This window comes from Macaca fascicularis, chromosome 7 (genome assembly GCF_037993035.2).
Source record: "Macaca fascicularis isolate 582-1 chromosome 7, T2T-MFA8v1.1".
Taxonomy (NCBI): domain Eukaryota; kingdom Metazoa; phylum Chordata; class Mammalia; order Primates; family Cercopithecidae; genus Macaca; species Macaca fascicularis.
This window is the reverse complement of record NC_088381.1, coordinates 104,700,893-104,718,675: the sequence shown is the minus strand read 5'-3', so window position 1 is coordinate 104,718,675 and position 17,783 is coordinate 104,700,893. Positions and strand designations below refer to the sequence as shown.

At 39.2% G+C, this 17,783-nt stretch overlaps 1 protein-coding gene across 3 annotated transcripts in view; it reads left to right on the top strand.

The window, feature by feature from the left end:
- Positions 1 to 17,783, top strand: part of SLC25A21 (solute carrier family 25 member 21) — a 506,910-nt gene that overhangs the window by 292,683 nt on the left and 196,444 nt on the right. For 2 of the 3 annotated variants that reach the window (XM_005561106.5, XM_073997258.1), the window contains exon 2: positions 6,697 to 6,745. The exons of the other annotated variant lie outside the window; for it this stretch is intronic. In XM_005561106.5, coding sequence (XP_005561163.1) covers positions 6,697 to 6,745 — 49 coding nt within the window. The remainder of the gene's footprint in view (positions 1 to 6,696; positions 6,746 to 17,783) is intronic. 3 annotated transcript variants of the gene reach the window in all.

Genomic DNA, 17,783 nt, shown 5'->3' with positions numbered 1-17,783 from the left:
ATGGGTAGAAAAAAGGGGCGGGGTGGAGATCTTCTGCTTTACGTTGTAAGCATTTTAAATCTCTGAAATGAAAAAGAACAACCTCATGTTTTCTGGGAAGTTATACTTTTGATGTGGTTTTTCTACTCCTAGCTCATAGGAAAAAGGATATTGTTCAGTTATGAGATATCTATCAGTGGTCATAGGCAAAGTTGGTGACAATTTTAAGAACTACTTCCTCATGTGTACACACACACACACATACACACACACACACACACACATATTTACATTTTAAATGGTCTTTACTTGCCAGAAATCAGCCTTGTGACTTAGGGCAAGTCATCTCAAATATAAAGAATACGTAGGCCACAGATGATATAACATTTTAATTTTAAAATTTTAAATGATTGTCTGTGTTTTCTGTCATTAGTTTTTAATCAGAATTATAACATAGTTCCTCAAAGAAGGTAGACAATTTGGGATACATGTAAGCAGTTATGTAAGACTAGAATTGATGCAGAACATAAGTAACATTTCACACTGTCAACAGCAACACTAAATTACTAGGCCTGAACCATATTTTTATGCATATTGCTATTTTCTGCTCAATGTCTTCCCTTTACATGTGAGGCCTTTCTCAATGTGTCCCTTCTGTGCTGAGCTTTGAAATCCTTCAGCCTTTCCAGCATCCTTGTTGCAGCATCAGGCTGTGTTCTCCAGCACCTAGCATGTCACTCTGCATGCACACAGTTCTCAAAACAATCATCTGTCAATCTATTAGGTGCCGATTGATTAGTTGTTTTCTAACATTTACATAGCAGGATATATGATTAACAATATCATACTTCTCTATTCAGGTACTTACTGTGCTTTATTTATTGTCATTTTATGAATGTTTCTCTGTCCTTATCTGCTTATTTATATAAGGTTCAAACTAATGAATTAAATCCAGAATAAATAGCTGCCAGTTCAATTTGTCTTGAGAATTAGCTGACATAATGGCATCGGCAGAAACCCTAATCAGCATTAATTTATTTATTCATCAAATGCTTATTGAGCATACTGAGTACCAGCCATTGTGCAAAGTGGTGGGGATACAAACATGGAGAGGGCAGATGGAGTTTCTGTCTTCATGGAGCTTCTAGATAAGAAAAGAAACAGTGGTAGTGTCACACAATGATACAAGTTCAGGGAGCTCCTGTATCAGAATTAGATTAGCATATGTGGTAGAAAACCCAAATCACAGTAGTGTAAGGAAAATAGAATTTTTTCTCCAACATGAGTGTCTGGAGGTAGATAACCCAGAACTCCACTATGTCTATGTTGTTGCTGTGCTGTGTGTGGCCTCTATGCCCAAAGTTACCTTGTTGTCTAACATGGCAGCCTGTGTCCATATTCCACCAGTAAGAAGGGAGAAAGAGAAGAGCAGTCTCCTGCTCTTTAAAAAACTTCCCAGATGTTGCTCAAACCACTTTCCCTTACATCCCTTTGGCCAGAACTTAGTCGCATGGTGATGCTGAGCAGCAAAAGAAACTGGAAAATGCAATATTTATTCTGGGTGGCCAGGAAGAAGAGGGGATGCCTACCAAGAGGACAATTAACCATCTTTGCCCCAGGATTTCTGGGAAAATGGTTGCTTAAATTGAGATCTGAGGGTTAGTAGGATTCTCAGAAGTATATGTACATGTGTCCTTATAGAAGAAAAACATTCCTGAGGAAAGAGAAAGTTCTAGGAATTGAACACTGAGAAGAAACTGTTCTCTCACCAATCATGATTAATCATTGTGTGACAATGTTTGCACTTTTTCTTTTTTTTTGGAAAACAGTGCAGTGCAGGTTATTTCAGAGGGAGGTGGGGGTAGTGTTAATGATCAGTGAAGTTTTGTGGTTGAACAGGCAGGAGATCTTCTCAGAAAAGATGAAGTCTGGGAGAAGGGTTTATGACAGGGTGGTGTTAATCTTTTCTCAATTTTGGCTCAGGCTCAGGCATGTACTTGAGGCAGCTCAAAGGCCAGGGCATTCAGGGGCTATCCCAAGGTAAAGTTCAGGGGATAACCCATGGATTTTTGTGCCTGTGGTAGGGTCAAATTACCAGTTTCATTCAAATCTTAGAGATATAGTCATGCTCACTAATATGACATGAATCTGCAGAAACAATGAAATCATTTACAATATATTAAATTTACAGTATCAGTCTGCTTTGGGACTTTTCTAATTTTTATAATGTTCAGCCTTATAAAATCAGTATTTGGTCTAGCTTAAACAAATCTAATAGTAATTCTTATTTACTTGTTATTGTGATAAATCAGCAGTTGCCTGAAATAAAAGTAACATATGGAACATTTTTAACTTTCTGAAATGTAGTGTGTTATTTGAGAAAATATACGTTTTTATGCTTTTCTAATTATTTTCATACTGTCATTTGGTTACATTTTGATTCTGCTTTTTATTCTCAAAATGAATGGAAGTTACAAATAGTCCAGCTCATTTAAAGTTAAGCATGACTTGAAGACATTTTATCTCTAAAATGACTTTTTTCTGGTTTTAAGATCAAACACCAAATTTAAATCTAAAATCAGCTAGAGAGTCTAAGAAAGGCACTGATCTAAATTTATATTTAGGATCTTATGTATTTTTTTTCGTATTCCTTCTCAAATACTATGAAGTTATAACTTTTTTCCCCAGAGAAAGTATTTCTATGGTTGGTGGTTGGCAATACAATTTTTATATCATGCATGAGTAGGGGAGATTGAACCATTTAATTCCACTGTGGCTGGTGAGTTTAATAAATGCCAGGTTGGTAAAAGCAACACTTCTAGGTTGTATTTGTCTTGAGATCAGTGTGTCTTAAAATCGCAATTAGGATGGATTATTAAATGGAAGCTGATATTTCAGAGTCATCTTCTTTTCTATGTTAGACTTTAATTTTATGAGAATAGAGAAAGTATTAAAATTTGTGCTCACTAGCTCATTATTTAGTTTGTGCCTTCATACTAGGTCATAGAATTGTCAATAGACACATGGTACCATTCGGTTTTTTGAGGTCACTTCTAGGCCTATGTAACATGATTAATCTGATTCTATTTATATGGTTATCTTCATAAATAATAATCAGGGTCTCACAGTCTTTAGCTGTCTGTGGAGGACAGCAAGCATCCGTTCCCACTCTGAGTGAATCCAGATTTAACTCTGAACTCTGATGAAAGTCAAAACTTCCATATAATTTCTAACATTTGTGTTCTCTCTGCCTGTAATGCATTTTATCACTAACTTAAATTCTACAAATTATTTGTTTTGATTAAAAACAACAGTGAATAAATAATCACACAGAGATCCTGGACCAAATATGTTATATTTGACCATTTAGGTCCCATTTTCCTTTTGGTCAGTTCACAGTTTTGCAGGTAGTTTCGTAGATGGCCATTGACTCTCAGATTTAGAGGTACGTGGGACACCAAGACATCTATGCTATGATGAGAGACAGTGCTTTTACTGGTAAACTGTTTACCAATGGAGAGAGGGCTGGGACATCAGTGCTGTTGTGCTTGCACGTGAATACTGTGATTGGGAGGACTGAGGGGATTAAAGGGAGGGGATGGGTAGATCATTGGGAGAGCACATTAGCAGAGGTCAATAACACTCCTCTGCTTACAACGCCTCGAAATGTCTTCAGTAAACATGGAGTACACTGGTAATAAGAAAAAACAACCAAGAGCTATTAAAAACAGAAAATCCTTCAAGGGCTCCTCGTGGTGTATGGGATAAAGCCGAAGTGCCTAAATGTGAACTTGAGCCTCACCTGCACACTTGCAGCCTCATCTCTTGCCATACCCTGCCTTCAACCCTAGGCTGCTGTAATGTTCAAGTGCTTCTTGCCTCTTTTCTTCTTTGTTGTGTGCAATATCTTTCCTCTATGCCTCATGCTCATGCTGTCCTCTCTTTGCCTTGAATCCCTTTCCCACCCCTCACCTCATCCCATGCTAGGTCAGGGGCCTCTCTCTGATGTGCTCCCATAAACTCTGAGCATTGCACCTCCTTCCATGCATTACTATTTGTTCTTATGTGTCTGTTTGTTCCCCTCACTAGACTGTATCCTCAATACCAGACACATAGAGGGTAACCAGTGCAAGTTCGTCAAGTGAATAAATGAGTGTCTTGGTGCATACTAGGGGATTGAAAATAATTTTAAATAATCACAAAAGTATAATCATCTTATCGATTATCTGTTTACTACCAGAAATGTGCATTAGCACGTAGAAAACTGAAACAATTTTGCAAATAAACAGATTTGTATAATAAATTTATATTATAAATTATATTATATTATAAATTTATAATATAATTATATAATTGTAATTATAATATATACTATATTATATATTATATATATTATAATTATAATATAATATAAATTATGTTATAAATTTATATTATAAATTTACATAATGTGGTCTGATTCTCCAAGTCTTGCTGTAAGCTTTAATAAGTTGTTGCTATTGTGGGTTCTTTTGGTAAACTTTTTGAGAAATGTACCAACTAGTGCTATTTGGTATGTGTTTTTTGCTTCTACTCTAATGTCAAGTCAGTGAGAGGAGTTTTGTATACTTGTTTTGGTAAACTGATTCTGAGTATCTTATTTCCTTATGTGCATGAGGTGCACAGAAGTGTACTTAATGGATTTCTGCTACAGTGTGTGGTAAGGATGCTATTTTTAAAGTCTGAGTTCCCAGAGTAAACTTTTTAAATAGGATTAGGGTTTTATCTCATAACTAATATAATAAAGCTTAAATTAGAATTATAAATAATATATGTATATGTATGTTTATGTTTGTGTATATATATATAATCCCATCATGGGGGCAAGACCCTCATGACCTCATTTCATATATATATATATATATGAATATATGTGAGTCAGATTCAAAAACAGCAACAAACATAGAATATTAGACCTCAAAGTTATTCTAGGCCATTTAATCTTTTGCTTTACAGATAAGGAACTGATGTCATCATGGGTAAATGATGATTCCCTGAAGGTACCAGGACAAAAATTCTGGTCACCTGATTCTTACTTTGGGGGTAAATGTGAATTCTCAAGCAAGGAGAAGTATGTGGAGACTTTACAGTTGGCAAGGAAGATTTCTACTCATGCTACCTTGAGAAACAGGGCTTAATAATAAAGCTAAAACGGTACCTAGAGGCTTTGCTGTTGTGTCCAGCAATCCTGTGGCCTCTGCTCACCTGAGCCTGTCTCTTCCTGTCTCTAGGCAATGAGACTCCAATTGGGTCCTTGACTTGGGAAGCCTTTGGCACAAACATCCATGTTGGATCTTATTAGTTGTAGCCAAAGTAAGACAGTTTTGGTCAATACGTAGGACTTTGCAACCTAGAGCACGCATCTGCAGGGAAAACTTCCTAAAGCTTCTGTAGAAGCAAAGGGGGCCTTCAGGTAGGTTCAGGCTCTTTGAGCTTTCTGGACCTGGTCAGTATGGGGAGGAAAAGACATTTGTGTGGATAATTATGGGATGGGGAAGATAAACTACATCATAGCTAAATTCAAGCTGAGTTAGTTTATAAATGGAGGTAAATGCTCTGCCTATAAGAAACTACTCACAAATACTGTTGTGTGGCCTTTGGGCAAACAGTTGAACATTATCAACCTCAGTTTTCTTATCTTAAAAGAAAGATAATAATGATACTTACCTTGTCCACTCGTTGTGCATATCAGGACCATGTATGTTAAATGATCATCCATATGTAGATAACTATTACTGTTATTACCTCTGTAATACCGTAAGAATGACTACTGTAATTATTTTTATAACTACTAGTACCTAACACTACTGTATTACTCCTATTGTTACATGCCAGTAGTTTGTATTATAATTGAGTAGTCTGCTCAGTTAGACAATAGGAGAGAGAGAGTTTTACAATTTATTCGCCAGAAGCTATAGTTCTTTCACTGTGCAATGGTTAAGATCAGGGCTTTGTGGGAATTAAAGCTACTTCCTAGATGTAACATCTTAGACAAGTTATTTAACTTGTATGCTTCAATGATCTCATTTGTAAAATGGGGATAATACATTCTATCACATAAAGTTGTTGTGAAGATTAAATGAGGTAATCTAAGTACTGTTTAGAACAATGCCTGGCACACAATGATCTCGCAAGAAATACTCTCTGTTAAGCTATTAATATATTGGTATGTGTTGTATTTTCATAACCACCTTGGGAGAGAAGAAGCATCATTATCTTTGTTTCATGGATGCTGAAACTGAGGTTTCTGATTTGCTATGTTTACTAACATACCAAAGCTGGGAGAGATTCAAAGAGCCCCCTGCTCTTCCTTCCTCCTTTTCTTTCCTCCCTTCCTTCCGTATATCCTTATTATTGGGCTGGAATGGGATGCCATAACTCCCACCCAGTTGATTGCAATTAGCACGTCTGATTGTTTTTTAAATGTTCTTTCCCCTCCAGCCCTACCTCCCTGCCAGAGCACTTGTAAGAAAGTACTCACTCACATATCTTATTCCCACTGAAATAAAATCATATTATGCTTCTGTCTTTTGCCACTAGCCTATTACTATTAGCTGTCATATTCGAAGTCCCAAGTTCTTTATCTGAACCCGCATACTCGAGAAATCGACAGGATCAAGGAAATAAGAACCAGCGTTTATATAAGTGTTTATTGGACTTTTCTTTATCATCTTTCAGGTCTTGTAGAAATTTGCCTGATGCACCCCCTAGATGTGGTGAAAACCAGGTAAGGTTCTGCATGAACAAGTTTTATTGACTTTGGCTAATATCCAAATTAAGATCTGTCAGAGCACTAAATGCTAGGACTTGTCCCAGGTCGGTAGCTTCTCTCTATAATGGCAGTTATATTTGCTTCTAAAGAAAGTACTATTTGACAGATAAAATGTGAACAGTGAAAAGCATTTCTGGATAAAGGTCATCTGAAGTATGTAATATTTTACTGCCTTTACATGACAACCATAAGGCATGATTTGTAGCTATACTGGTAATTGAGGTAAATTTATCAAAATGATGTAAAAACTAAACTTTATCCAGTGGATTATGACAGCGCATTTTCATTTGGCATTGCATAACAAATCTCTATTTAATAGTCAGTATTTTGGTATGAGACTTCAAAATTTCAAGTAAGTTTTTTACATAGTGCTTAAATAATTTATTCCTATTGCTGTTTGCCAATGCAAAATGCCATATTTTCAGGAAACTGCAAGGGCATAATATGGTCAATGCAAGCCAGGGCAATGTATTAAATCTATTTACCAAGAAGGAAAAAAAGAAAAATAACAAAACTTTGTGGGGATATTATGATCTAGAGCATTTTTAAAAAGTTAAACCTGTGACTGAATTACTGAACTTTCTGTTTTTTCAAATTGGAAGCTCTTGGAGTCTAGTGAAAATTTCCATTTATTTGCACTATATGAAACCCAAGAGCACCATGCTTAGGTTGGGGCCTAACAGCCAACAATGCTATACAATAATGGTGGTTAAAGAAACGATTACTGCCTCAATTAGGAAATATTTGATAATTCAGGCTGGTCACTGGATGGACATGTTACTTACTCTACCTAAAGATGCAGTGGAATCTTAGGCTGGTTGCTGAAAGCAAGAGAAGGTGACTGTGGCATGCAAAAATAGTATTACTATTCTAATAGAGGTAGAGAAGATGGGAATTTGGCTTCTGTCTTAGCTGGAGCTGCTGTAACAAAATATTATAGACTGAGTGACTTAAACAACAGACGTTCATATTTACAGTTTTGGCGGATAGGAATTCCAAGATTAAGGTCTTGGTTGATTCAGTTCTTGGTGAGGGCCCTCTTCCTAACTGTAGAGGGCCTCCTTCTTGCTGTATCCTTACATGGCAGAGAGAGAAAGTTCCGGTGTCACTTCCTCTTCTTATAAAGCCATTAATCCCATCATGGGGGCAAGATCCTCATGACCTCATTTAAACCTAATCACCCCCCAAAGACCTCACCCCCAAATACCATCGCATTGTGGGTTAGGGCTTCCATGTACACATTTTGGAAGGACACAAGCATTCAGTTTGTAACAGCCTCAAATCACTAAACTCAAAGAGAAAGAAGAAAACAAGGGGCCCTGCATGGTGGCTCACGCCTGTAATCCCAGCACTTCGGGAGGCTGAGGCAGGTGGATGATCTGAGGTCAGGAGTTCGAGACCAGCGTGGCCAACATGGTGAAACCCTGTCTCTACTAAAAATACAAAAATTAGCCGGGCATGGTGGCACACCCCTGTAATCCCAGCTACTCGGGAGGCTGAGGCAGAGGAATCACTTGAACTCAGGAGGTGGAGGTTGCAGTGAGCCGAGATTGCTCCACTGCACTTCAGCTTGGGTGACAGAGCAAGACTCCGTCTCAAAAAAAAAGAAAACCACAAATTATATTCAAATGCAAGATATGTGCACCCCTGGGCCATCTTTATTACAAGATTCCAAAACAGAAAGCAGAACTCCCTGGGATTTCCCTCTTAGATTCTGTGTTAACCTTCTTTGAGAAACCAGATTATTGTTGCTAATCTCACTGAGAAAATAATCTTTTTCATTTAAGGGTAATTTCCTAAATTAGTAAACTGTTCCAATGAACATAGAGGAGAAATAAGAGTGATTTAATCCAGACACAATATTAGAATATGGTCACTCATTCACTCAATGCTTCATTCATCCACTCAACAGATGTGTATTGAGCATCTAGTGTGTGTGGGTTTCAGGACAGCTCTGCCCTCAGAGAGCTCACAGTCTGATTAGCTAATTGAGATCTCATCCCAATGAACTTCAAAAGCTGTATCATTTTGTTGTACTGGAATTGAACTGAAAATTTCTTGAAGTGGATATAACAAGTTACTGGGGCTTTATGTCTTCTTTGCTACATAAATATTTTCATTAAAATGGCATTCATTCATTAGAGTTAGTCACATGACTTTGCCTAACTTCAGCAGGGAGGAAGATACAGTCCTTCCAGGTGCTCTGAAGGAGAGGGGAATTGGATACAGGGTGGTATTTGACCTGCATAATGAAAAGTATGTTGAATAAAGACTCACAATCATAGAGTAAACTGAAAGGCACAAATATGGGCAACTGACATTGCAACGGAAGTAGAATATGCAAGATTGGAAGGATTTATCACCCAGGCACTAACAGAGAGGTGACATCAAGTGGGCAGAAGCAGACCACAGGTGGGAACCTCTTCACCATCACATTACACAGGAGATGACTGTGTTTCTAAATAGAAATAAATTCATACCCAGGTAAGAGTGTTGATCGTTTACAGAGTTTAAAAAATCCACTTGAAAGAGGAGTTTGGAAGTAAATTTTTAGAACCTGTTGTTATTCATTCAGCAAGAAAAAGATTAGGTACAAATAGAACCCCAAAATAAGCCTTGACTCCAAGAAGTAGATACATTTATTTTGCCATACTCCAGCACGTGAGATATTGTGGAAAATGAGCCATTTCCATATTTGGATTAATTCAGTATACTTCTCCTTAATTAATAAAATCCAGTAAAAAAAACTGTGACATAAGGTTTGGCTTCATGTATCCCATGCCCCACTTTGACAATGCCTGCCACAACTTAGAATACAGTACTCTCGGAATACTGTGTCATTTAAAAAGTGATCTGCTAAAATCACCAATGCTAAGTGGTTTCATGTATTATCTCTTACAGTTTATCATTTATGTTATTTATTTTAATATTTATCAAAATAGTACATGTATGTTGTATCAAATTCAAATAATACTCCAAGCCTTGTGTCAATTAAGACAGGCTAGGTTACGTGGCTGTAATATCAACAACAAACTTTAAATCTCAGCAGATTACAAAAACAAAGATTTTGTGTCTGATACAACTGGGTATCTTCATCTGTCCAGGCTGCATTAACAAAATATCATAAACTGGGTAACTTATAGACAACAGAAATTTATTTCTCACTGTACTGGAGGCTGAGACGTCTAAGCTCAAGGTGCTGGCAGGTTTGATGTCTGGTAAGGGCCTGTTTCCTGGTTCATAAAGGGTGCCTTCTTGCTGTGTCCTCACATGGTGAAAGAGCAAGGCATCACTCTAGGGTCTCTCTTATAAGGACACTAATCCCGTTCCTGAGGGCTGTACCCTCATGACCTCCTAAAGGTCCCACTCCTGATGCCATCACCTTGGGGGGTTGGATTTCACCATATGGATTTGTGGCGGGGGCGGGGGGGGGCACAAACATTCAGACCATAGCCAGGGGACACTCTGCTCAGACTGAAAGAAGCTCTGTTTGAACACGTGCTCTCCCCATCCCTGTGGGAGGAAGAATACAGCTGAACGGTTTCACCCTGGTGGTTAGAGCTCTGACCACATGTGTCGTTTTCACCCAACCTATCATTAGGAACTAGCCACTTGACCACACTTAACCAGAAGGAGAAGAAATATGATACTCCTACTGGCCTGAAGGAAAGGACATGGTGTCAGTGTGCCATAGGCATGTCTTTTCCAAGCCTTGTAAGCATGAACGTCGTTCCCCTACTATGCCCTCTCCACCCACCAGTTCCCATTCCAGAGGTAAGGACCTTTGACTTTTAGCTGATTCCATTGTAATTCACTTCAACATTTCTAAATATTATACTTATACTGGTTGTATTAAGTTGAACAGTGTCCCTGCCCCAATTCGCATCCTTCCCAGAACCTCAGAAGGTGACTTTATTTGGAAACAGGGTCTTTGCAGATGTAATTATTCAACTTAAGAGGTGGTCATATGGAATAGAGTGTGCCCTAAGTCCACTATGACTGGTATTCTAAGAACAAGGAAAGAGACTCACAGAAAAAGACATGCTGTAAAGATGGCCAAATGCCATCTTCTTCGATAGCAGGGATTAGAATTCTGCAACTACAAGACTGTGAATACCAAAGACTGCTCACAATCCCCAGAAGCTCAGAGAGAGAGGTATGGACCAGATTCTCCTTCAGAGCTTTTAAGAGAAGCCAACACTGATGACACCTTGATTTTGGACTCCTGGACTAATGAACTGTGAAAGAATAATTTTTTGTTGTTTTAAGCCACAGGGTTTGGGGTAATTTGTGATGCAGCCCTAGGAAACTAATACACCACTCTTTCTTAATTTGTCAGCTTTAAATGTTATTTCATATGACATCTAGAATTACACGCTATCCCCATTTCCCCTTTTTACATCTGTCCCATTATTGATCCATAATCAATTGTTTGCATTATTTTTACTTCACTGCTGAACCAAGTCGTGCTCAAGGATTTATTTTTCTGGAATTAATTATTGCCTCATATTTTCATTATTTAGTTCTCTATAAGGCTATTGTTAATTGCAATGTCTTCCTAAATGTTTCTTCAGGTTCCTTTTCCCTACTATTTCCACGTTGTCAAACTCTTAGCAGATAATGTGGTGGGGCTTGTTGAAGGTGGGGTTTTGGCAATTACTTGGCTTTTTTGTTAGGTCCTCTCTCATCTCTCTTCCAATATCAAGATTTAAATGTCTTTTCTGGGGATACTGTTTCTCCAATGAAGAATCTTTCAATCAAGATTGTATGTGTTTGAGGGTCCCACTGTTAAGGACGAAAATATTCTTGTCATCCTCTTGTTTCTGGTATGGGGTCGCTTTCCTGCCCTCCACTGCCCTCCAGTCTGAAACTGCTCTTATACAGTCTCCAAAGAGTAAGCCTCAAGTCTTTAGGGTGAGGTGGGAGAGAAAGCATACATGGACTTTCAAGCAGTGCTCTTGCTTCTGGTCACATATGCCCACTTTTCAAGTTATCTGGTACCTCTGAGGCCTGAGGCATTCCAGGGATATCCCAGGGTCTTTCCTGGCAATCCCTTCTTTAGGTACGTAGGGTGCAGCCTTCTCTGCCCTGCTAAGGCAGTGACCGTTCCTCCATCCATTTCCATCTTGCAAAAATGAGTTGACATTGCATATTCACTGTTACTTCCTGCTCCATCCTCTTTGTCCCTGTGGGTTTATACTTATTTATAATTATTATTATTTTGTTGCCTGTGTTAGTCATGGCCCAACCAGGAGAATACACCCACTCTGAGTATTTGAAACTATGCAAAGTCAATGCAAGGAATTCCAGAGGTAAAGGCCTTTGACTTTTAGCTGATTCTGTGTAATTCACTTTGATATTTCTAAATATTATACTTATACTGCTTTGTATTGAGTTGAATGGTGTCCCTGCCCCAATTCTGTCCAGATTGTAGAAATGCTAAGTAGCCAGCAAAGGACTGTGAGGCAACCTAGAGATTAGCAATAGCACCACCACCCCAGGCTGAAGGGACCAAAGGAGGAGGTGGTGTTGTCAGAGCTCAGGACCTGGCAACACTGCTGGAAGCTAGAATCATGGTAGGTCTGTCTAGTGGAAGATGGAGCCTCAGGACGCAGCCACTGCCTGCCTGAGGTAGAGAGGGATGGGAGAAGTCCTCTGCTTTCTCCCTTCTCTCCCTACCTTCAGAATCCCACTCACCAGTGCTCCTATTTGCTGAACCCAGGGAAGTCTGGGAAACCAGCCTTGCAGAGGTCAGCCCCTTCACTTTACAGAGCAGAGCAGGACAAGGCAGGAGTGAGAAACTGATTTGAAGATAAGCAGAATGGGCACTGACATACTGTTGTTTTTGAAGAGTTTGGAGAAAGCACTAAGAGAAACATGCATTTTCAGTTCAGCATATTGAATTGCCAAGAGTCTTTCTTCAAACACACTTTGTATTTTAAAAGGTGGTTAGAAATTATCATGGATACATATTTTATGGCAAGATTCCAGGCACTGTGGCACTTAATATAGGAAAAAAGTTTATTCTGCTCCATGCAAATATGGCACCAGGGATAGACCTACTGTTAGCAGAGGCCAGCCGCATGACAAGTGATGTGTTCTAAGGGTCCCCAGCTCATTTTAGCAGAGGATATTTGACTAAGAAGCTGTACATATGGCAGTTATGTAGAATCAAGGTCTCCTTTGAGAACCTCCCCAGAGACATGTATATATATATATATATTGTTTTATAGTTCTGTTTATACACAAACAGAGCTGTGTGTACAATTGTGAGTGGACCCCTCATTAAGAATCTATGGCTACAAATGACAAAAGACCCCATTCACTTGTATAGCTAGAAAGGCCAAAGGGTAGTTTCTGGCTTCATACTTTCTAGTGGTTCAAATAAAATAATCTTTAATTATACTTCTCTGATATACTCTCTTTCTCCCTCTCTCCCTCCTTTTCTCCAGCTATCCTTTTCTTATATAGGCTTCATTTTGGGGTAGCTTCTCTCATTTGGCACTAGATAGCCTTGGCAGCTTCAAGCTTGCATGGTCCTTGGGGTTTGTGTGTGTGTGGTTAATAGTTTTGGCGCTAGAGTTAGGCTGCCTAGGTTCAAATCCTGTCTCCTCCACTCATTACCTATGTGACCACATTACCTATGTGACCAAGTTACATAACTCCTCTGTGCCTTAGTTTCCTCATATTTAAATAGGAACAATAATGGTATCCACATTATTATGAAAAATAAATGAGCATACACACACACACACACATGAAAGCATGATGTTTAATCCTGGGTTAGCAAAAATGGGGGGAATACAAAGACAAATGGAGTCTACAGGGTAATGAAGAAACCTGAGAGAGGATACAAGTGTGGGAGGAGGAAGTGTTTTACTATGCAGTCAAGCAGTTTCAAGTTTCTAAGCCACAAGACTTATGTGTTATGTAAGCACTACATTCAAATCCTTCCTCAGCAAGGTGTTTGCAAGTAGAGCATCCTTCTGGGCAGAAGAGCCTTGGTTTAGTGTCTGTGTTCCTGCTGGCCTCATGCCACACATCATGTTGGGGCTGTGTGCTGACATTATTCAGTATCCTATAGAGCTAGCACCGTGCCTTGCCTTCCGGAGGTGCCCAGTGAATGCTGTTGAAGAAATGAGTATTTGGTAATAATCAAAATAATAACCTCAATAGTTCTATAGCCAAACTGAAATGTCTATAAAGTGCATAATAGGTAGTCTTCATTGTGTCATCTTCATTGAAAAAGGGAAGATTTCATGAAAAAGTGGGAATTTAGAATCTGTTAAGATAAAAAGGGAGATATTACTTGACAGGATGGTGCGCAAAAGATTACAAGCCTATGGTGGAGTTTCAAGGACTGGATTGGGAAATAACTAGGTAATGTAAGAAGTTTCCCATTAGCTGTGCCTGCAGCAGAGGTGGGTGGACTAAGTGGGGAGAGGGGTCGAGGGTGCTGAGGGAGCGTGTGGAACAAGCTTTGAGATGGGAAGTGAAAGCCCAGACTCTGTCTAGAACAGCGCTGGCTAATTGAAACAAAATGCACCACACACATGTAATCTTAAGGTTTCTAAGGACCACATTTAAGGAAGTAAAAATGAAATAGGTAAAATTAATTCTAATAATAAATCCAATTTAACCTCATAGATTCAAAATATTACCATAGCAACATGTTAATCAACATAAAAACTATGAATATTTTCCATTCTTTTGTTTTTCATACAAAGTCTTTGAAATCTGGTGCCTATTTTACACGTAGAGCACATCTCAATATTGACTAATAAGCCACATTTCAAATGCTCCATAGCCACATGGGGCTAGAGATCCCTGGGTTAGACAGCACAAGCCTAGAATGCAATGTGAAAAGGAAGGTCTTTACAGAGAAGAAGGACAGAGTCCAGTGGTTCTTTCCTAAGAATACTCTTGCTTGGAATGAGTTGATAGTTGCAAATAAGCAAGGTCCTAGGTGGGGGTAATTTTGCTACATGGCATTTCAAGGTTTGTACCTGTGTGGAGAAAGTAGCATTCGAAAGCCCCAAGGATTTATGGAAGTCACAATCTGAGAGAGTTGTAGCTTATATCCCTTTCATATTTTTAATCCCAGGAAAGGAAATGGCCCATTGTGCTTCAGGAAGAAAGAATTACTGAGGTGTTTCTTCTGTTTTACCCTGAATCATTTTTTAATCATTTTTGTTTTCAGCTTTGAACAGAGCATAAATCAGGTGCATACTACATAAACTGTCAACCCTACAAGGACTGATCTTTTTAAAAGTGCCCCAAAGGCACAGCAGTGGGCCTGTAGTTCCAGCTTGTCAGAGGACTGAGGCAGGATTGCTTGAGGCCAGGAGTTCTAGAGCAACCGAGGGCAACATCGCAACACCCCTATCTCTAAAAATGAAAAGAAACATTTTTAAAGCACCCCCTGTCAAATACCTCAAAGAACTGGAGAACATGTTTTCTGGTGGTGCTGGGGAATGGGAGAAAGAGGAGTGGGGGGGCATTTTCACATCTGCTTATAGACATACAGTTAAAGACTAGTGGTGAGTGGACAGGCCAGTGCATACTTTGGCTGTCATCCTTCTCACCCCCCATCAGGACTTAACTTACACTAAGAAATATTTTCATACTTCTCTCAAAACATATTAATCACTAGGTGAAGTCCGAAGACTCACATGGGTTGAAAATTCGGCATCCACGTGTTGTTATATATGCACTTATGGGGCTTTTACTCCATCTGTGGAGATTGATTTACATTCTCTATTGGTGGCTCCCAAACCCCAGACTTCTGAATCAGAAACTCTAGGGGTGGGTCCTACCAATATTTATGTTTAACAACCTCCCGGGTGGTTCTTATGCAGCATACCCAGACTGGTCACTGGGTCAGCCTTTGGGAACCACTGCTGAATACCCTGTAGGCAGTTTCGCAAAAAGTCACATAAAGAATTCCTTTTTTTTTCTTAAGTGTTGAACCGTTCCTTAACCTATGATTCTCATTGGTTTTATTTATGTAAACTGCTGCTTTGTTCGCCGTGAGTAGAAGTGGAAGGACAAAACGGTTGCATTGCAGAACTTGTTCCGTGGTTTTTGAGAGCAATATGGAAATATATTATCCACAGCCAGAAACAACACATTCTGTCCTACTGAGTGGGGTACTGGGGCAGAAATCATCACCAGGAGATGGGAGAGGAGCGAGTATATTGGTTGTTACAGAGGGAAGGTAAATGGCTCTGATGGGTGAAAATGATTTAGAGGCATAAGCCCACCACAAACTTTATTAAAAAGAGAAACCTGAGGATGGGGTATGGTGAGAGGCTGCTTTGTGGGGAGCCCAGCAGAGAGTGTGAAGCCAGGGTCTGGGAAGCATCCACTACCTCCTCTAGCAGGGAGGAGGGGAAACAGTCATGAGCTTTAAAGTGAATGCTTAATTTAGAGGTTGGAGAGGGGACGCTGGGCCATCAGAACAGTGGGTGGAAACACGGAATGAAGTCTCTTTTCCCCAATAGATCCGAGAGAGAGAGGAGGGGGGAAGGGAAAGAAAGAAAGAAGGAAGGAAAAGAAAGGAATCTTTTTAAAATGGGGAGAGAATACAAGGAAAAGTTAGGATGGGGTATAGACAAGAGGCAGTAGAACCTATAGGATTCAAAAATAAATAAATAACAGAGCAGCTGGGAAGGTTATTTCCATATGTTAATGATTTGCCCGTGGTATAAAACATTAAGATCTCATTCAGGGTTAGAACATGGTTATGCCTGATTTCTCACCATGGATAGAAATTCAGGGCTAGACCACTGTCATGGCTTGTTTCTAACCATGGATAGAATGTGTCTGAAGTAAAACAAACACGGAGTAGAACCACAGTTTTATAAACTATATTTTTATTGGGATTTTGTCATGTAGCTAAATCAATCCATGGCAACATATAATGGTGTGGAATGGTTACAGGATCCCCAAATACGTTGTGAGTGCAACTTCAACTTTGCTTTTGAAGTTGCATGACCATAATAGGGTTTCTCTGGGATTTGTTTTACTTAACTGAAATGTCTTTTTGTAATTTCTGAGCCCAAGCAAGAAAGTACTGCATAGTGGGTGGACCACAACACTGTATTGATTAAGTCATTCTTTTCCTTGAAGTCATTAGTAAAGATTTTGTTTAATAACATAATCAAATAAAAACAGGGCACAAGATGGGTAACATATTTGGAAGGAATAGAGGTGCCAGTTGGCCAGGCTCTGCTTGGCACATTGTAGAGCTGCAGTGAATTATGTGGTTTTAAATGAATTAATATGTGCTTTAAAATGCCACTTGCTCCAGCCTAAGTACTTTAATACAAATTAAATTCATCATTGCCTATGAGTTCATAGCAAACTTTGAAAGGTCTCACATTTGTATAATGACTAATGTAACCTAGGAATGACCCTAAAACGAAGAGAAAATAATCTTATTTTTTGCACTATTACAGAAAGCTGCATGTCTACACTCTAGATGTATGGGACCCTCTGGAGAAAGGCAGAGGGTTTGGGAATGATAGACCATGGCCCTGTGAAGAGATTTCATTGATATTACTTCTGAGATTTTTACTTTGATAATGTTCCGCCTCTCTTTGGAATAGCAAGGGTTGTAGCCAAACTGTGGAAAGCTCAGAAGAGTCCACAGTAGAAAGTCTTGCCCCTGCATCTTTCTCACATGTTGGAGGTCCTCCCACTGAACACAGACCCAGGCCCTAGGCCGGGTTGGCTGCAATAACCGCCTTATCCACAGGGAGTGCTCCACGCATGCCCACTTCTGCTGCTACAGCGACCCAGTAAAAAGGAGGAGCTGTAGGATTCATTGCCTGAGGCATTGGGGAAAACAATTGGTCCCAAAGATTATGTGCAGAAGAATCTTGCTGCCATAGACTGAAATTATTTTTTAATCTTATTAATAAGGAGAAAATCCTCTTTTAAAAAAATCAAGTCAGTTCTCCCCACATAAAATAACAAAATTCTATTATGT